Here is a 21,773-nt window from a genome sequence, read left to right on the forward strand (position 1 = left end):
AAAAACAAGTGGCAACAAAGATAAATTGTGAACAAAAAATGGTGAACAATAAAAACACAGAATCTTCAAAGTGTTCAGTGGATGAAATGCAGTAAAATATATAATAAATGGAAAACAAATAATGTCAATGGCAAAAAAATGTGGCATCAAACAAATAGTCCCCAAAAAAAACACAAAACGTGTATCTTCAGCACAAAGCCGTGAAACCTCAGTGACTCCAACAACCGGGCAATCCTTCCAACTGCGACCCGAAAGGAGTCACAAAGCATAAACACAGGTCAATGATCCCAGACCGGATGGATCTCAGTGGTAAGACAAACGAAGGCTCCTCTCCATGGCATATATAGCAAGCAGTAATACCAATGTCCTTAAAGGTGTGTAACTTTAAATCTCCTTCTCCTCCAAAATCCTCACAAGAAAGGATCAAAAAGAGCTCCCATAGTGTAGTAAGTAAATACTTTGTTAATAGGACACAAAAAAATCTACTCACATGTATAAAATGGATCTGCAGACCCAAAAGGCAATCGCTGTATTAAACAGTACAGGGTGTATGAGGTTGGGAGTACCAAGATGGCGGCTGCAGTCCGTACCGGAATGGCGTCACCACGCTTCCGTCAAAGTGGACACGTGGACACTCTCCAATCAACATTGACTATTTTTAATCCTTATGTTGCCAGCATTAGTAAATAAATAAATATATATATATATACTGTATATATATATATATATATATATATATATAAACTTATATAAGTAGAATGTACAGTATATCATGTTCACTTGTTTTAAACTTTTTGTCATGTTTCTTCAGTTACTTTGTGGTTCCTTACCTAGACAAATGGGGGTTTATTTACTAAAGCTGGAGAGTCCAAAATCAGACTCCCTTCTGCATAGAAACCAATCAGCTTCCAGGTTTCATTGCCAAAGCTTCATTGAACAAGCTGATGTTAGAAGCTGATTGGTTTCTATGCAGAAGGGAGTCTGATTTTGGACTCTCCAGCTTTAGTAAATAAACCCCATGATGTCATACATCCCGGGGTCTTCTGGAGGGGAGGAGGGATTTTCTCAGCTAAGAACGCCCTCCTGCTTGTATGCCTGAACTAAGGGCAGATGGATTTTACGAAATCCATGCTACATGAATCATCTTCCCCTACTCAAGATGGCCACGGCCATTGAAGTAAAATAAAGCATGGATACATGGATGAATGGGGGAAGTTGAATTTAAATATTAAAAATGAATGAAATAGCATTTTTGCTTTGTGGTGATCAGATGCAGTGTAATTTGTTTTAGCCTGGGTTCAACTAATGCAGTGCGGAATTCGCAGCGTTTTTCTGTGCGCATTCCGCAGCGCATCACAATCTCACCCCTTTCATGTGAACCGCTGCAGGTATGTTAACAACACCCCAAAATCAAACCGCAAAATGCGGTGGGATGTGCAGAATCGCATCACATGGGTGTGAATGCCCATGCGATCCGATTCTAGCGTGGACTAAAAAAAGGGTCCTGAACCTTTTTGGTGTGGATGCGGTGTGATTTGAGCCATACAAAATGTATGTCTCCGATCGCACCACACACAATTTGCATGTGATTTGCACAGGAATGCGGTGCGGTTCCTGTGTGAATCACATGCGATATACCGCACCGCATATATGTGAACCCAGCCTTAATTTTTAGCAAGAGGATGTCCTGCTACAGATAAATTGACAAATAAAAGGTAGCATTTTGAAGGTCAGTTAAAAAAAGATACAAATGGAGAAACAGAAAAAGGGCGCACCGACCTAGCTCATTATCGTTTAAAATAATTTATTAAAAAAACAAAAATAGCTATCATACTCACAATGGACATAATACCACAGGCATGTCAAACTGAACAAGGTGTATGATCCAAACAACATCTGAGTCCATACGATGGAACCCTGGATGACCAACTGGCTAAGTTGGTCATCCAGGGTTCCATCGTATGGACTCAGATGTTGTTTGGATCATACACCTTGTTCAGTTTGACATGCCTGTGTTATTATGTCCATTGTGAGTATGATACCTATTTTTGTTTTTTCAATAAATTATTTTAAACGATAATGCACTGTCGGTGCGCCCTTTTTCTGTTTCTCCATTTGTATCCAGTGTATTCGGACCACCCCGGTCTGTTGAGGGGAGCAAGCAGTGCATATTCCAGAAAATTCCAGAACATTCCTATTGGGTCTACTGAGTCCTTTCCTAGCGCAGGAGTAAAGTGTTTGTTGTGTTGGATTAGTTAAAAAAAGAGGCTCAACCAAGTGATTTTACTGGCCCCCCAATCCCTAGCGTAAACGGGCCCTTAGAGTGGCACATGAATCAGCAATGATCTTCGAGGTGTCAAAGGTCCAACACAGATTTTACTCTTTGCCCACACTCTAGCCATTTTGGAAGAATGGAAGCAATGAAAATAATTTCTATTACATAATTATTATTACTATACAGGATTTATATAGCGCCAACAGTTTGCGCAGCGCTTTACAAAATGAATGCTTCTCATAACAACCACAAAAAATACCTACCTGCATTTATCGTGGCTTTCATGCAGTAAAATGCAATGAGCAATTTTCATATACCAAGATCTATCTTATCAGCTGACTACATTATATTTCTATAACTACTGTGATAAGGAAGTTACCATTAGACCGTGAACAGCACAGCTGTATATTTGGAAATATGCCTGTACTGTGTCATCTGACTGTTCAGTGAATGCTTCTGCACATAGCTGGGCACACTGTGTAAAGCATGCATCTTGCTTGCTTAAAATATACTATACTGTACACCTAATGCTTTCCATACATATTATAGATAAAAAATGTTTAATATAACAAAAGTGTCAATAAAAGAATTGTATCTTTTACAAACCATGAGCATTAAAAAGGCAGTTTGTTCAATAAACGATCACCACTGGTTGAAAATCTTAACCCCTTTGCGCTGGCGCCTCCCGGCCCTTTAAGGGTTTCAGAAGCCGGGAGGCGGGGTTTAGGGTCATGTGACATGATCGGGAAAGGTCCCGATCGAAAGAGGAGATCGGGACCTTTCTGTGAGTACCGGACATGTGTGCTGGGAGCCCGCAGGGCGTGCGCTCTCAGCACATATGTCTTTTTTTAATAGAACGCAAATGTGCGGCCGCTCAGCATCCAGGCCCAGACGCCGGGAGGCCGCACATTTGCGTTTGGCCGGCGTGAAGAGGTTAATCAAAAAAGTTTCTGCTTGTGTGGGATAATAGTTTTTCTAGCTAAAGAACAATCAAAATACACACTCTCCGGACACTTTATTAAGTACACCTTGTTAGTGCCAAGATAATATCCCTCCACACCATTACACCACCTGCCTGAACCGTTGATCCAAAGCAGGATGGATCCATGCTTTCCAACAAGCAATTTCTCTCACACCACCACCACCAGCCTGAACCGTTGATGGATCCATGCTTTTATGTTGTTTATGCCAAATTCTGACCCTACCACCTGAATGTCGCAGGAACCAGTCTGCTCATTCTCCTTTGACCTCCGGCATCAACAAGGCATTTTCGTCCACACAACTGCCACTCACTGAATATTTTCTCTTTTTCGGACCATTCTCTGTAAACCCTAGAAATGGTAGTCCATGATAATCCCAGTAGATCAGCAGTTTTTCAGATACTCAGGCCAGCCCATCTAGCAACAGCCATACCACGTTCAAAGTGACTTAAATCCCCTTTCTTCCCCATTCTAATGTTCGGTTTAAACCTCAGCAAGTCAACTTCATTACATCTAGATGCCTAAATCCATTAAGTTGCTGCCATGTGATTGGCTTATTAGCAATTTGTGCTACCAAGCAATTGAACAGGTGTACCTAATAAAGTGAGTTTATGATTGATCCTTGGTTCATTCATTTGTATGGCCATCATAAGTAGTTTTAGGACCATATCAGAATGGCCATCTCGTCACTGCTGGCAACTTGCCTGCAACAATATTGCTAAAGTAAGCTCTCACCAGCTGCTATGGCATCATGCCCTCGCTGAAGAATGTCGATGGCCAATGAGGCAGGAGTGACGTAACGACTATAAAAGCAGGTAAGTGGTTTCTCTGATCTCTTAGTGATCTTCTTGCTGGTATGTTACTGCCATTTAAAGGGTCTCTAAGGTGACACAGCCTATAGAAGTGTCTGGTTCCTCCTCCAAAATTTGCCCAGGAGTCTTCTACTCATCAATGGGAGTCTTTCATTAGTCAAGCCAAATTCTCTGGTGTTTCTTTAATTAATATGGATCCCGATTGGAGAAATTGAATATAAAGGAGGAACTGAGAAGAAACATTTAATCCTTTGAAAAAGTTATACTGGTGAAATGTTGGCATGCTTGGATGATGAAGACTCCCTGGTAAAAGGACAACTACTTTGCATGGAATATTTAATTGACCGTTCTGAACAACTGATAAAAGGTTAACTGACATGGTGTTTATGATCCAGACTTGGATTTGTGACTTGATCCAGAAGCAAGATGGGTGGTGCACACACCAGATTCTCAACACATAAGGAGTGGACACTGGCGAAGAGATCCAGACAAAGTGACTTTTGCTAGTAATTCCAAGGGACATTACCTGAAGTAGTGTGTATCTATCTGATAATAATTCGATGTGGAGTATGAACAAATTAAAAAGCCCAGCGATGGTTGTTTTCTTTTTGAAATTAGATAGGTTATATAGGTAAATTTTTATACTGACAGACCAGCATAGGCAAGCATAGAACCATCATAGGACACACTAGTTAAAGTGAAACATCACCTTAAAAAAGAAGTTCCACTTTATGTCCTACTCCTCCTCCCGCCCTGCTCTAACACTTTTGAATGTTTTTATTTTTTGGGGGAGCGGGCACCTAGTTTTGGCAGATGCCAGCTCCCACTTCTGGTCAGATCACCTAGGCGATTCCACCAGAAGTTCGCTCCCCACTCTCCCTGCCTGCAGCCTTCTGGGACATGTCAGAGTGCCCAGCAGGCTGCAGGACTATTCACACAGCACAGCGTGGTTTGCGCACGTGCAATGGGAAGCCTGTTGCGAAGCTGCAAGGAGTTACAGCCGGCCACTCACTAAACATGCCGGTGACTGGGACCTGAAGACCAGGATCTTTGGACAGGCAAGATCATATAGTGAACTCGGTGTAGTTATTCATCCTGAGGTCATCACAGAGAACAAGGGGGCACTCTTTATGTCTGGAGCAAAAGAAATTTAACCTCCAAACACGGAAAGGTTTCTTCACAGTGAGAGCTGTGAAAATGTGGAATAGATTCCCTCAAGAGTTGGTTCTGGCCAGCTCAATAGATTGCTTTAAAAAGGTCCTGGATTCTTTCTTAGATACACAGAATATAACTGGATACTAACATTTATAGGTAAAGTTGATCCAGGGAATATATTGCCTCTCGGGGGATCAGGAAGGAATTTTTTTCCCTGCAGGAGCAAATTGGATCGTGCTTTGCTGGTTTTTTTTTGCGTTCCTCTAGATCAACTGTGGGTATAGGATAACTTTTTTTTTTTTTTTAATGGTTGAACTGGGTGGACTTTTGTCTTTTTTTAGCTAGACTAACTATGTAAGTGTATTTGTAGATGCAGAATTTTAGGAAGGGACAAAATAAGTAAAGCTAAAGAAAAGAATTGTCCCAAAACATTTTTTTTTTATTATTTAAAGAAGTCTTAGTATACTAATATTTAGTATGGCTGTGCTTGGTTCTTGGTCTACCATAAAAACAAGACAGCAATGATGTATTTCCATTTGAACTCAAACAGTTCAAATAATGCCAGTCAGGAAAAAATATTAGCTATTAGCAGTAACCTGACTCCCCATAGACATTGTAACCCAATAGAAGATGGATTGCTGTGGCTGACCCACTACAGGAATCAATACCTCGTCACACACTAATTCGTGTCATTAGGAGGCATGTAAAGATATGTCTTCATCATAACGGGAAGATAAAATGGGAGAAGATGAGAATGCCAATAAATTCTTGCTATAATTGGCTATTTAGTGTGTGATGCTAAATTTAATTAGAAAAAAAAAGCGTAATCTAAAACTTTGTATGCGTTTTCGAGAATTCCTTGTTGTCTTTGTCAGGCAAAGAGGCTTTAGGGAACTGTCTCTTACCGAAGATTATTTCATCACTGGAACTTGCAGGCAAATAGGCTAAAGGACTACTGTACCGCTAATTAAATTGTCCGTTAAAAGGATCAGTAAGCAACCCACCCCCCCCCCAAAAAACCCCCATAAAATGGGTATAATATTGTGTGTCTTTTATTCTTTTGATACACTGAATTTATATGAAAATGCTGGTTGATTCTACCAATGACTTCCTCTTGTTTGTTGATGATGGCAACTGTCTGCAGGCTCAGCAATCCCCTGCAGCATTGCCACCGGTTGAGCGTATGCTTCCAGTGTTAATTCAGATCTGAACAACCCAGGCATTGGGCGAAACCAGTCTTAGTTGCTGTGAATTTTAAAAACAAGAGAAGCCACTGTCAAACACTCTTGTCAGCTGTCAGTGCTCCTAGTGATGTGGGCAGCTGAGAGGCTAACAAGGCAGGTAAGAGTGTTTGACAGTAGCTCCTCTTGTTCCATAGCCCAGCCCTCACCTTTGTGATTGACAGCGGCTTACAAGAATCTTCTGTAGTCTCCTCCTCCATTATTGAAACATTCTCCCAACCCCATGAGTGCTTCTGACCCATTCTAACACTTCCAGAGACCCTTAGTGTGCTGTTCCGCCTGAAGTTGTACTCATAATGGCCACCAGCAGTCCTCCAAAGTATGGCTCTCCCCAATGGAAGTAATGTGGGTGTCACACCAAATATTGAATTGACATAAATGTATCTTTTGTTCATTTGCATTTTTCTTCATGTACATTTTTTCACTTTGCTGATTGATAAAAATAAACTATTAACACTTTTAGAAGGTAGGGAATCAGTGTCCCGAGTAAAACAAGTTAGAGAACTGTCTCTTATAAGAGGAGGCAAGCAATGGGTTTCTCAACAGAAAAGATTAGAGTGCTGGAACTACCTTCATCCCTAAAAGGAGTATGTCCTTTGACATTATGGAGTTGATTTACTAAAACTTGAGAGTGCAAAATCTAGTGCAGCTCTGCAAAGAAAGCAATCAGCTTCCAGTTTTTTCGGCAAAACTTAATTGAACAAGCTGATGTTAAAAGCTGATTGGCTACTATTATTATTTTACAGTATTTATATAGCGCCAACAGTTCACTCAGCGCTGTACATTACAATGGGAGACAATACATGAGACAGTACAATAACAATACAATGCGATGCTATGCACAGCTTCACCAGATTTTGCACCCTACAGTTTTATTAAATCAGCATCTATATGTCACTTATCTTTACCTTGGTGATCTCACAGCAATGCACATCTTTAACCATGTAAACAATTAATATTTGTCCCAGATACCATGGCAACTTGATTATGTAATTAGAGAAGGGTGAATTCACAGACTGTCAAAAACTGCCATCATGTTCTTGGACAATCAGCATTTAGTTGGACTAAGGTGATTGAGTTGTGTCAGTATAAATGCTCAACTAAACTGAAGAAACCACTTGGATGAGTGGGGAAACACCTTCAACATTACGAAAAAAGTCCAGTGAGTAAATACTACTAGCTATACCATGACTTGGATACAGAAAAAAAATCTTCACAAGCATACTTTAAGAAACACAACAGAAGGGTAAAGATTGCATCACTGTCTACTGGTTGGACCTTAATGAAGAAAAAAGCATCCAAGAGGCACTGGGACTTTGATTAGAGTTCATATAAAGTATTAATAGGAAAAAAAATATTTGATGAACTCACTTGGGTTAGGCTGCTCACAAACGGCAGGGCTACCCTCCAGTGGAGTGGGTACCCAGCAGATTACAAGAAAAAAAAACATGCACCAATGGAAGATGCACCAGACCAAATAATAAAAGAGTACCAATTTATTGGTTTGGACTAAAAACATGCAATGCATTTTTGGGTACAGAAAACACCCCCTTCATCAGGGCTTCAGTTAAAATAAAATAGGTTGAATGGACTCAATAAAGGCTTTCCTGTGTGCATCTATGAAGAGAAGCTAATTGCTGGACTAGGAGAGTTACTAGCCGTTGAGTGAGTAGTCCAGTTATCAGTCCACTATAAATCCGGCTTTGAGTGCAGTACATATGAGAACTGCCTTGATTAGAGTGTTTCAAAAATCAGAGAGATGTCCCTTATTAGAAGGACAGGTAAGACTCTTACTACACAGGAGAGCAGCCAATCAGTTTGTGGCCAAGCTATGGACATTTACTGTAAGTATTCTATAATATGAGAAGTAAATAAGCTTTAAAACATACCAACCTTGGCCTCTGTAGCTGCAGGCACTGTAGAGTTTTCCATTCTACAATTTTACAGCTGAAGCAAGTGTTACTTGAACAGTCCTGCTCATTCTGCTCCCCTCTTCCCAGCAGTGACTTAAGCTGGTCATGGACAATCAAAATTTGTCAGTTTCAGCAGGGTTCCATGTGTGGCTGTCCCTGTTCAACAGAAGTCAACCCTTAGATTGGCTTTTGTCAAACTGGCCAGCTGGAAAAGTTTTGTTGATCAGCTGCTGCAGTTGCTGATCAGTGTATTCTGACAGTGTGGAGTCCTGCTGTCAGAATACAATGTTCCTGGTGGGGGGTTTCCTTCATCCACTTTGCTTTTGTGCAGAGAGATCTGTTCCTTTTTCATTCAGCCTAGCATGGAAAACCGAGAACAAGTGCCCAGGAAAACAATATCAGATGGAGATATAACTGCTCAGACCCCTAAATACAAAACGTCGCTGCTTCTCATGTGAACTTTGAAGATGCATTGCTCCACAATGCCTGAAGCTACAGAGATAATGAACTTCTTGTTTTAATGCTCATTTACTGATAAAAAAAAAAATACTTGATTGCCCATGGTCTGGCCATGGGTTCACTTTATGGAGAAGGAAAAAACTTTTTCTGACAAAAGAGCTGACTTTTCCTAACACATTTAAAAACATGACCTTTTTTGAAGAAAAGATGCGTGTTCTCATTGTATGCAGAAATTAAAATCACTTTACTCACGAATCATAGTCCTGGATGATCTGTCCCACTGACCAAAGTGCGGAGAGATATTCATTGGTTCCCATAGGATTAATGTAATGTAGAGATGAGGAATCCCGTGGATTTCCATTTGATGCTGTAAAGTCAATTCCAACCTAGGTACAAAACAGTCATCTTGGGGTTAAGATCAAAATATAATATTTAAGTGAATAACATGTTACATACAACCACTTTAATGCTGGTTACACTATATTATTGTTACCTATAGACAGTGTATTCAGTAATTAATCCTTCCTCAAGAGAAGTACTAGAATCTAGTCAGTCATGCCATAGTTTACAGTGATAAATGGAAATATGTAACAGTGCTGGCTCCAACAATTCTCTCATTAAATATAAAATCTAGACCATAAATGATATCGTCCTATTAAAAGTATCAAAAAAGATATAAATAATATATATATATATATAAAAACATGTGCAATAATTCATAAAAGAAACGTGCAACAATTTATGAATTAAATAAATAAAAGTAAATAAATCATGTACAATAAAAATATTCCAAAGTAAACATATACAAACAAAATTGGAATCCAGAAAACCATCCCTGAAGGCATCATGATGAAATGCGTAGGTAGGGCCTTGTTCGGTGTCATCTCTTTGGTCTGCATGTGCTTGCAGCCAGTTTGTATAGCTGGAGCCGGCACAATTTTAAGAGAGATTGCGGTTATCCTTTCATGTCGGGAATGACATTTATTACATGTGAGTATGCTACTTTGTTTTTAATGTGGTCTTAATAAAGATGGTTTTATATGATAACTGTTTTTTCTTGTTTTCCACCCACATTTTCTGAGAATGGATTTATGTAGAGACCGTCTCTTGGTATAGAAATCACTGGGGATATTTGATTGAGCAAGAGGTGACCCATTGATTAAAGGGTCCATAGTTCTGGTGAGTATTTTAGTGTGACTGGTGGATGTTTCACTTGTGGATTTTGAAACATGGGACACTTTTTTGGAACATTGTATATAAACGTGGTACACTATTGCACTGGACACGTTAGGCACTGGACACTTTGTTGCAACAACATTAGCACAAGATTTTTTATGAATTTATTGAAATATTTTTGTTGCATATGATTTATTTTTTTTAATCATGAATTGTTGCATATATTTATTTTATGAATTGTTACACTTTTTTTTATATATCCATTTGGATAATGTTAATAGGATGATTTGATTTATGGTTTAGATGTTATATTTAGTGAGCGAATATGTAACAGCTAGTGCTGTTACATATTCCCATTTATTTATAGTCAAGAAGTACCGTTTGATACTTTTTTAAACAGCAGTTGCTGTTTTACATCTACAAGTCTACAAGGGATCCGTGGTATGTATGTGCCAAGTGATGAAAGAGTTGTGCAAACTGTTCAAGGTAAAACAATTGCGCACCTCTGTGTATCATCCCCAAACAGACGGGTTGGTTGAAAGGTTCAACAAAACCTTGAAACAAATGTTAAGGAAGGTGGAAGATAAGGATGGAAAGGGTTGGGATTATTTAATACCCTATTTGATGTTTGCCATCCGGGAGGTACCCCAGTCCTCTACAGGGTTTTCACCTTTTGAGTTGCTCTATGGGAGACACCCAAGGGGGCTGTTAGATATTACCAAAGAAACTTGGGAAAGTGAGAGTTCTCCCCACCGGAGTGTGAGCTGCCGGGACAAACTTCTGGGGTGGAGCATGACATTATCACCCCACCGGGTGAAAGGGTAAAACTAAAACCCTATAGAATCCCAGAGGCCCGTCAGGAGGCAATACATGGGGAAGTGCAGAGAATGCTGGATTTGGGGGTGATAGAAGAGTCCCAGAGTGACTGGTCCAGTCCCATAGTGTTGGTGCCCAAACCAGATGGGAGCTGGCGATTTTGTAATGACTTCCGACAGTTAAATAAAGTTACAAAATTTGACACCTACCCCATGCCGAGGATAGATGAATTAATCGACCGACTGGGAGCAGCCCGGTTCATGACGACACTCGATTTGACGAAAGGATATTGGCAGATACCCCTAGCTGAGTCAGCAAAGGAGAAGACTGCATTTTAACCCCAGAAGGGTCATTCCAGTAAAGAAGAATGCTGTTCGGGTTACAGAATGCACCGGCCACCTTTCAGCGCAATATGGATCAAATTCTTCGCCCCCATCAGAAGTATGCTGCAGCTTACCTGGACGATGTGATTTCCATAGCGCAGATTGGGCCTCACATTTGCCAAAAGTTCAGGCTGTACTAGACTCAATAAGGAAAGCTGGGTTTACGGCCAACCCAAAAAAGTGTACGATTGGACAGGAAGAGGCCAGGTAGCTTGGGTACACTATTGGGAGAGGAGTAATAAAACCCCAGATCAACAAAGTTAAAGCGATACAGAGTTGGCCACGCCCAAACAACAAGAAGCAGGTACGGGCTTTTTTAGGAATTGCTGGCTACTATCGGTGATTCATTCCCCATTTTGCTTCTCTGGCAGTGCCCCTAACCAACTTGACAAAAGGGAAGGAGTTGGTCATGGTTAAATGGTCCCCAGAAGCTGAAGCAGCATTTCAGTCTTTAAAAAGGGCCTCATGTAGCCAGCCAGTTCTATACTCACCAGACTTCTCAAAAGACTTTGTGGTCCAGACGGATGCATCCGATTTTGGCTTAGGAGCAGTGTTGTCCCAGGTTTGGAAGGGGGAGGAGCACCCGCTAATCTACCTGAGCAGAAAGCTTAAGTCTCACAAGAAAAATTACGCCACGATTGAGAAAGAGTGTCTAGCGGTAAAATGGGCTCTAGATTCCCTTCGGTACTATCTGCTAGGCAGACATTTTTACCTGGTCACGGATCACGCTCCCTTGAAATGGATGGCTCAAAATAAAGAGACCAATAGAAGAGTGAATAGGTGGTTCCTGGCCCTACAAGAAGTTAACTACACGATAAAGCATCGCCCTGGAGTTCAGATGGGAAATGTGGATGCTTTATCCCGGGTTCATGCCTGCCTGGCTACTGGTGTTACAACCCCAAGGTTGAAACAAGAGGGGGGGTATGTGACAGTAGGCAGGTGAAATCACCTGGTTGCGTCCTGGATGGACGATACATTTGTCCAAGGTTTAGACTATATGAGGATTTGTTCCACTAGAGGGAAGTGCTGAGTTCTTCAGCACTAAGGTAATGAGCCCAGCTGAAGGTATTGGGCTCATTAAGGCCTTGATAAAACTTCCCAGCCTGCTTAGGGAGCTGCTCCAACCTGGAACCAGATCTGTGCCTGAACTGACTGGGGAGCAACATACTATCTGAGTGCAGGGAGACAAAAGCCTGTGTGGCTAGCCTCCAACTAACAAGGACTAGGTATAGCATCAGGCTGTACCTAGTGGATAGCTAGGGAAGCGATTTGTACAGTAAGTAGCCAAGTTGGCCAGGATTTTATTTGATGTTTCTTTTTGGTTTGACGTTTTCCTGTAAATATTGTAAATAAACTGCACCCTTTTGTTTTTCACCTCCACTAATGTTGTGCTGGGCCTGTGTTTTTGTGTTGTGCACCCCATCCAGGGGGTCACACACACCCGCTGCCGAGCGAACCCCAATACTATATATATATATATATATATATAAATTTTTTTTTTCTTTTATTAGTATTTATTTTTCTTATAGATAAACAGTATATATTTATAATTTATAGAGACTTGTAAAAAATGAACATTCAACTCTAGTTAAGAAGTACCGTTTCATACTTTTTTAAACAGCAGCTGCTGTTTTTTACATCTACAAGGGATCCGTGGTGTGTGTGTATGTATGTATGTATGTATGTATGTATATGTATATGTATATGTATATATATATATATATATATATATATATAACATTTTTAGATAAACAGTATATATTTATAGTGACTTGTAAAAATGAACAATCAACTCTAAAAACTTTAACGTGATGAAGCATAGTTTATTTTGATCCTATGCACGTGGTCTGCTAAGCACACAAATGTTTTAGTTAGTTTCTTATTACAGTTCTGTAGAGCTACTTCATACCACAACTTCCCCTTCTGTTTACACTTTTTTGGTTATAGCAGCTATGAAAGGAAGTTCAAGTTAACGAATGTGTGAGAAGATATACATCACCAACAGAAGTAGTTAAGAATAGAACAGACCAAAGCCAAATTTGGTCTGATGAGTCCATGATAAATTTAGCCATTTAATAGTTCTTGTTTTGTAAAACGGTGAACAGTTTACTTCATAGATTGTAAGCTCTAACGGGCAGGGCCCTCTGTTTCCTCTTGTACCAAATTGTATTGTAACTGTAATGTCTACCTTCATTTTGTAAAGCGCTGAGCAAACTGTTGGCGCTATATAAATCCTGTACAATAATAATTTCCTGCTGGGCTGCCAAGGGTCTCCAGGGACCCAGTGAAGAGATCTCTCGGTCCAGCAGTATCTATGAAAGGCCTCTCTTGATTCTATGCTAACCCAATATGTTGCTCAGCTCTGATAAATCTTTCATATATCCCCAATGAGAAATCCAGTAGGGGCAGGAGAATTTACTGATCTGCCTCTCACTGGAACATATGGAGAACCTTACTTGTACCAAACAAGCAGAGATAGAACCATTACCTGCCCCCAGAGCAATCTAACGCATGCTACCAGAGTTTTACAGAAATGTTTCCACACACTTTTCAGTAAATCTGTTCAAATGCCAAATAATATAGTCTACCAGTTTGTTTCTGAATTGTGAAAGGAAGTCCCATGTGGAGAACATGCATACTCCATACGGACAGGAACAAAGGATACCAAAGCTGTGAAGAAAAGTTAGCTACTAAGTTAGCATGCGGCCCCAATCATTGAAGTCCATCTATGGGCAAAAATAACCCCTGGTCTCATTCTTGCTCCATCCATTAAAGTATATGTCAACCATCCTTGTTTCTTAACAGCTTTTGACTGTCCTTGCAGCTGACAATAGGACAAGAAGAGGACCTGTGCGTAGACACAGCTTGCATTAAAATGGGGTGACATTAGAATGGGCATGGGGTGACAACATTGATGCTGAAAGAGTTGCCCATACAAAGTGCTGTCACTCCAAACCAAGAAGAAGCTGAGCCATTAAAGTATAAGTCAACCATCCTTGTTTCTTAATAGCTTTTGACTGTCCTTGCAGCTGACAATAGGACAAGAAGAGAACCTGTGCGTAGGCACAGCCTGCATTAGAATGGGTATGGGAGAGAGTACACAGGGGTGACAACAATGATGCTGAAAGAGTTGTCCATACAAAAGTGCTGTCATTCAAAACCAGGAAGAAGCTGAGCCACACAAGCAGAGTAGGATTGAGCCTGCACAACTGCCCCCACAGCAAGCAATTTGCTAGAGGGGGATCGGGTCTTCTCTGTGCAAAATCATTGCACAGAGCAGGTAAGTATAACATGTTTGTTATTAAAAAAAATGTTTACAATCAGTTTAAGGGCAAAGGATGTTTTGATTCTTTACAGAACTACTTATCACTGTGAATCGGGATTCTCTGCATTATTGAACCTGAAATCAACGTGTAGAAATCGATCTGTGTCAGATGACATGTCACAGTAACATTGTCAGTAGCTGTACCTACACTCAATGATTTCGTTGCACAGAAACAACAGCAACCAACTATTAGTTTTAGCTAGCTATGTATTTGTAATTTGCCATTTCTATATATTAAATATTATAACATCTTTATTAATTTCTTTATATATTATAAAAAGTGTAGTAATATAATATTCATATAGTATGGCAACTAAAACCAAGCTACTGACACCTTTTGAACTCATACTGTATGTATAAGGACTGTTGAAAATTATGATTGTCTGGTGAAGGTGGAGGGGGTATAGAAATACTGTATGAATTGGTCAATCCATTGGAGATCTCCAAAATATATATATACAGTTGTGTTCAAAATAATAGCAGTGTGTTGAAAAAAGTGAGAAAAAGCTCAAAATCCTTCTAATAGCTTTTATTTTCATACACACAAATGCATTGGGAACACTACACATTCTATTCCAAATCAAAACATGAAGAATAATATATCAAATTTGTGTTGTTCCTCGAAGAAAAGTAAATATTAGACTGTTCAAAAAAATAGCAGTGTTTGTATTCTTCTTTACAAACTCAAACATTCACTATATAAACTGAAAAATGTTTGAAGATTTTGCTTTCCTTTGAATCACTTAATTAATATTTCGTTGTATAAGCACTGTTTCTGAGAACTGCTGTACATCTGTGTTGCATGGAGTCAACCAACTTCTGGCACCTGTGATCAGGTATTCCAGCCCAGGATGATTGGACTACATTCCACAGTTCTTCTCTATTTCTTGGTTTTGCCTCAGAAACTGCATTTTTGATGTCACCTCACAAGTTTTCTATTGGATTAAGATCTGGTGATTGGGCTGGCCACAACCAAGATGTTGCACGTTTACTGGTGTTTTTGGGGTCGTTGTCTTGTTGGAACACCCATTTCAAGAGCATTTCCTCTTCAGCATAAGGCAGCATGACCTCTTCAAGTATTCTGATGTATTCAAACTGATCCATGATCCCTGGTATGCGATAAATAGGCCCAACACCGTAGTATGAGAAACCTCCCCATATCATGATGCTTGCACCACCATGCTTCACTGTCTTCACAGTGTACTGTGGCTTGAATTCAGTGTTTGGGGGTCGTCTGACAAACTGTCTCCGGCCACTAGACCCAAAAAGAACAATCTTACTTTCATCAGTCCACAAAATGTTGCGCCATTTCTCTTTAGGCCAGTCAATGTGCTCTTTGGCAAATTGGAACTTCTTCAGCACATGTCTTTTTTTCAACAGTGGGACTTTGCGGGGGCTTCTTGCAGATAGCTTGGCTTCACATAGGCGTCTTCTAATTGTAACAGTACTCACAGGGAACTTTAGACCTTCTTTGATCTTCCTGGAGCTGATTGTTGGCTGAGTCCGCGCCATTTTGGCTATTCTTCTATCCATTCGAATGGTAGTTTTTTGCTTTCTTCTACATCTTTCAGGTTTTGGTTGCCATTTTAAAGCATTTGCGATCATTTTAGCTGAGCAGCCTACCATTTTCTGCACTTCTTTATGTTTTCCCCTCTCCAAGCAACTTTTTAATCAAGGTACGCTGTTCTTCTGAACAATGTCTGGAACGACCCGTTTTCCTCAGAATTTCAGAGAGAAATGCACTGTAACCAGCATGTACAACATTTGCTGCCTTCTTTCCCTAAATAAGGGCAATAATTGCCACCTGTTTTTCAAAGAATGAATGACCTCACTAATAGAACTCCACACTGCTATTATTTTGAACATGCCCCTTTCAATTAGTGATTCAATTACACAGAATCAGCAGCATGTATGTCATGACTGTTGGGTCTGTTGGATTTCTATTACTCTACTACACCTGCTAGTAAATTATTTGCCATGTAGAAATATCATTTCTACCAAAAACAGTGATTGATCCGGTTAGTGATGTCTGACTGCTATTATTTTGAACACAACTGTGTGTGTGTGTGTATGTATGTATATATATATATATATATATATATATGATTCATATGTGTAATGATATGCAGCTCTGATATCCTCAAAGGCAGAGGTCCTCAAGCTTTTTAAACAGGGGGCCAGTTCACAGACCTTCACACTGTTGGGGGGCCGGACTATAATTTGAAAAAAAAACATGAACAAAATTCCTATGCGTACCACGGGCTTGGAAAAATCAGTATGTAAATGGATAGAAAACTGTCTAAAAGATTGTATTCAAAGAGTAGTGGTTAATGATTCATACTCTGAATGGTCTAGGGTTGTCAGTAGTGTACCCCAAGGTTCAGTGTTGGGACCCTTTTTAATATATTTTTATATATTATTTATATATATTTTTATATATATAACTTTTTAATATATTTATAAACGCTATAGGGTCCCATTTCAGTCTTTGCAGATGACACCAAGCTGTGCAGTGGAATAACGTCCTTACAGGATGTCTCCAATTTACAAGCCGACCTCAATGCATTGTTTAATTTGGCAACTATGTGGCAAATGAGGTTCAATGTTGATAAATGTAAGGTTCTGCACTTGGGGGCTAAGAATATGCATGCATCATACATACTAGGGGGAGTACAACTGGGGGAATCAATGGTAGAGAAGGATCTGGAAGTTCTGGGAGATCGCAAGCTTAATAATGACATGCAATGCCAAGCTGCAGACTCCAGAGAGAGAGATATCATATTACCCCGATAATATCAAACACGGTGGCTAACAAGAAGACACAGCACCAGGTGCCATAGGGAAAGGAGTTTAACTACCTCTCTTGGTCTGTGTGCATGCCCAGCATCAAGGACACACGCCAACGCACATTAACCTCCTTAGCGGTTTTCCCGAGTGTAGCTCGGGGTAGAATTTCTATACCAAGGACGGTAACCCCGAGCTACACTCGGGCTTACCATGCAGCGTTCTCTGGGGGTCCCTGCAGCACTTACCTTGTCCTTCGCTCCCACGATGTGTCCCCTGCAGCGTCCCCGTCCATCTCCTCCGGCGGATGCCGGCATCTGACTTCCGTGTTCCGGTCCCCGTGACGTCGGAACGTTCGGGCGGCGGAACCGGCGGGAAATTTGAAATTTTTAAAAAATGACATTTTTGCTGTCATTGCTTTTTCACTGCATTTCACATACATTTTGTCCCCACTGCTTTGTCCTGTGCCCTGCCTGCATTTTGACTGTTCTTTCTGCCTGAAAACTTAGAAAAGTCCATGGCGGCCAAAAAGCGTCCCTTTACATCAAAAGCGGTTTTAGAACAGCGATAGTAAATCAGAACCACTTGCAGAATTGAGTGATAATGATTTGTGGGGAAATTCGTCATCAGACACTGAAAACGATTATGCGACTTTGCTCAGCGATGTGCGAATTTGCCTCTGTATTTCAAATTTCAGTGTTTTTGGTTTGATTATATTATTGAATTAAATTGATTATTATTATATTATTATTTTTTATGATTATTAATTAAATTATAATTTATGATTTTGTGTTTCAAGTTTTATCATATCCGGAATGTTTAATAGACTCTTGTGCGGACAGATTTCAGTGAGTTATTCCTAAAAATTACAGCCTACAATTAAAAACTACATATTTCCATGCAAAATAATGGTACCGCTTTCAGCACAAAATTCCTGACATGATCATACCGCCAGGGAGGTTAAGGCATGAATGCCAGCATGCTTACACGCACAACCAGCCATAACTACATAAAATTCGGTGTGGACAAGATGGACCAGGTTCCTGGAAGTACAGGCCCGGATCCTAGAAGTACTGTATCAGGATATAAACTCTAATTGAATGACATACAGTTTGATAAAGCTCCATGTTTTATAAACAACTGCCATGTTTTTCTAAATAAAATACTGTTGTCACTGTTTATTCAACCTATGTTACATCTCAGCACTGCTGATCTTTTGAGGCCCCTTTGCCACCACTTCCTCTCTACATACATGCGCTCCATGGATGGTAGCTTGGCCTTTCTCAGGTTGAGTTTCCTTAAGCCTCAAGCACACTGTATGCCATTGACACTTTTTTTCTCCTACATGAGTTTAGCAGCAGGAAAAACGCAGTAAAAAGCCACATTTTTGCAGTAGCATTAGTGCGCATTCACGTGTGTTTACAGTGATAAAAAAAAGCAAACCCACCATGACAACCATCCTGTCAGCCAAAATGTAAATGCAAAAATAGGAATAAAAGTATGGGGGGGGGGGGGCCCATAGTGAAGGGTCACACTAATGAATGCAGCTTGGACTAAAACATGCCCACGCCCCCCCCCCCCCAAAAAAAAAGAAAAATTTGACAGTGCCACCTGAAAAATGCACATGTCCAGGTACTAAATGACAAATCTTAAAAGGTGTTTGCACCTTCCCCGTTTATTTTTTTGTGCTTCTGAAAAAGCTTTTTGAATTGAATTGAACTGAACTGAATTGAAAGCTACAAATTTAAAAATATTACAAGTGACTTTTGAAATGACCATACCATGTTAAAGTGTTACTAAACCCAGGACCCTGCATTCACTATATCTGGTCTCCCACTGTACACAGAGCATGGAAGTGCAATTATTTTAGTAAATATAAACTGCTAAACACCTTTTCTAATCAACAGTTAGAGCAGTCTTGTGACTTCTATCAGTGTCCAGCTGAGCACATGTTAAAGCTTGTAGGAAGAGTTTTCATTTTGCTCTAGGAGGATGCAGAACCCCTGACCTCTGTCTGGACAGTGCGGATTGGCCCTGTGCTGATCACATGTACTCTACCAAGAAAAAGGAAACCTCTTTAGCAATACACACCAAACTGAGCATGTGCAGAGTGACTACACACAATATGCCTTATCAGGAGATAAGAGGGGGCTCTGAAAGAAGGGGAGGATCAGAGTAGTCAGGATCAAACAGCCTTTTTACACCACGCAGAGGATTAAACCCTTAGGTTCCACAGTGGGTATAACAAGCATGCTTTACTGCATATACAGACTGATTTTACTGTTGTGGGTTTAGTAACACTTTAAAGCTTGTATGAGAATTTTGTAATTGGGTTTACATATACTTTCAATAACAATCTCCACCTTTCAGAAGGTAGTGAATGATTCCATAGAATACCAGATGTACAGTTGTGTTCAAAATAATAGCAGTCAGACATCACTAACCGGATCAATCACAGTTTTTGGTAGAAATGATATTTCTACATGGCAAATAATTTACTAGCAGGTGTAGTAGAGTAATAGAAATCCAACAGACCCAACAGTCATGACATGCATGCTGCTGATTCTGTGTAATTGAATCACTAATTGAAAGGGACATGTTCAAAATAATAGCAGTGTGGAGTTCTATTAGTGAGGTCATTCATTCTTTGAAAAACAGGTGGCAATTATTGCCCTTATTTAAGGAAGGAAGGCAGCAAATGTTGTACATGATGGTTACAGTGCATTTCTCTCTGAAATTCTGAGGAAAATGGGTCGTTCCAGACATTGTTCAGAAGAACAGCGTACCTTGATTAAAAAGTTGATTGGAGAGGGGAAAACATATAAAGAAGTGCAGAAAACGATAGGCTGCTCAGCTAAAATGATCGCAAATGCTTTAAAATGGCACCCAAGACCTGAAAGACGTGGAAGAAAGCGAAAAACTACCATTCGAATGGATAGAAGAATAGCCAAAATGGCAAGGACTCAGCCAACAATCAGCTCCAGGAAGATCAAAGAAGGTGTAAAGTTCCCTGTGAGTACTGTTACAATTAGAAGACGCCTATGTGAAGCCAAGCTATCTGCAAGAAGCCCCCGCAAAGTCCCACTGTTGAAAAAAAGACGTGCTGCAGAGGTTACAATTTGCCAAAGAGCACATTGACTGGCCTAAAGAGAAATGGCGCAACATTTTGTGGACTGATGAAAGTAAGATTGTTCTTTTTGGGTCTAGTGGCCGGAGACAGTTTGTCAGACGACCCCCAAACACTGAATTCAAGCCACAGTATACTGTGAAGACAGTGAAGCATGGTGATATCAAGCATCATGATATGGGGATATTTCTCATACTACGGTGTTGGGCCTATTTATCGCATACCAGGGATCATGGATCAGTTTGAATACATCAGAATACTTGAAGAGGTCATGCTGCCTTACGCTGAAGAGAAAATGCCCTTGAAATGGGTGTTCCAACAAGACAATGACCCCAAACACACCAGTAAACGTGCAACATCTTGGTTCCAGACCAACAAGATTGACGTTATGGAGTGGCCAGCCCAATCCCCGGATCTTAATCCAATAGAAAACTTGTGAGGTGACATCAAAAATGCAGTTTCTGAGGCAAAACCAAGAAATAGAGAAGAACTGTGGAATGTAGTCCAATCATCCTGGGCTGGAATACCTGTTCACAGGGGCCAGAAGTTGGTTGACTCCATGCAACACAGATGTACAGCAGTTCTCAGAAACAGTGCTTATACAACCAAATATTCATTAAGTGATTCAAAGGAAAGCAAAATCTTCAAACATTTTTCAGTTTATATAGTGAATGTTTGAGTTTGTAAAGAAGAATACAAACACTGCTATTTTTTTGAACAGTCTAATATTCACTTTTCTTCAAGGAATAACACAAATTTGATCTATTTTTCTTCATGTTTTGATTTGGAATAGAATGTGTAGTGTTCCCAATGCATTTGTGTGTATGGAAATAAAAGCTATTCGAAGGATTTTGAGCTTTATTTACTTTTTTCAGCACACTGCTATTATTTTGAACACAACTGTATTTGCCAAGAGGTACAGTAACACTTTAAAGATCCATTGTGCCTAATGTACAAGTTAGATAAGTCTCAAAAGACATGTTAACATTGAAGAGTATTTGTAAAACATCATATCTATTATCTGTAATTTAACCTACCTGAAATGATATATTCCTTACCTTGTAATTGAGGCAAGATAGTAATTCTATTGCTCGTTTCACCTGTCATGCACTAAAAATGTTACAACCCAAATACATTATTTAGTGGTAAAATTAGTGAATACCTGCATCAGCAGTTTTAGAATAGCTTTAAAAGCCATATCATATGTACAGAGAGGACAACGGCATTTCACATTGCCTAGGGAGAGAGCATTACGCAATGTTTGGTGCTAAAGAGCAGGTTTAGGAGGATCACAATACAGAGAGGATCAATACTGTGAATTAGGACA

The 21,773-nt window shown here is 40.0% G+C and overlaps 1 protein-coding gene across 3 annotated transcripts in view; it reads right to left on the minus strand.

Moving 5' to 3' along the window:
• CPNE2 (copine 2) overlaps positions 1 to 21,773 on the minus strand; it is a 263,539-nt gene that overhangs the window by 42,104 nt on the left and 199,662 nt on the right. For all 3 annotated transcript variants that reach the window (XM_089689791.1, XM_089689792.1, XM_089689790.1), the window contains one exon: positions 9,088 to 9,221. In XM_089689791.1, the coding sequence (XP_089545917.1) occupies positions 9,088 to 9,221 (134 nt within the window). The remainder of the gene's footprint in view (positions 1 to 9,087; positions 9,222 to 21,773) is intronic.

The sequence above is a fragment of the Staurois parvus genome, unplaced genomic scaffold, assembly GCF_062004578.1.
Source record: "Staurois parvus isolate SC_StPar_1 unplaced genomic scaffold, SC_StPar_1.0 ptg000498l, whole genome shotgun sequence".
In the NCBI taxonomy this organism is placed as follows: Eukaryota; Metazoa; Chordata; class Amphibia; order Anura; family Ranidae; genus Staurois; species Staurois parvus.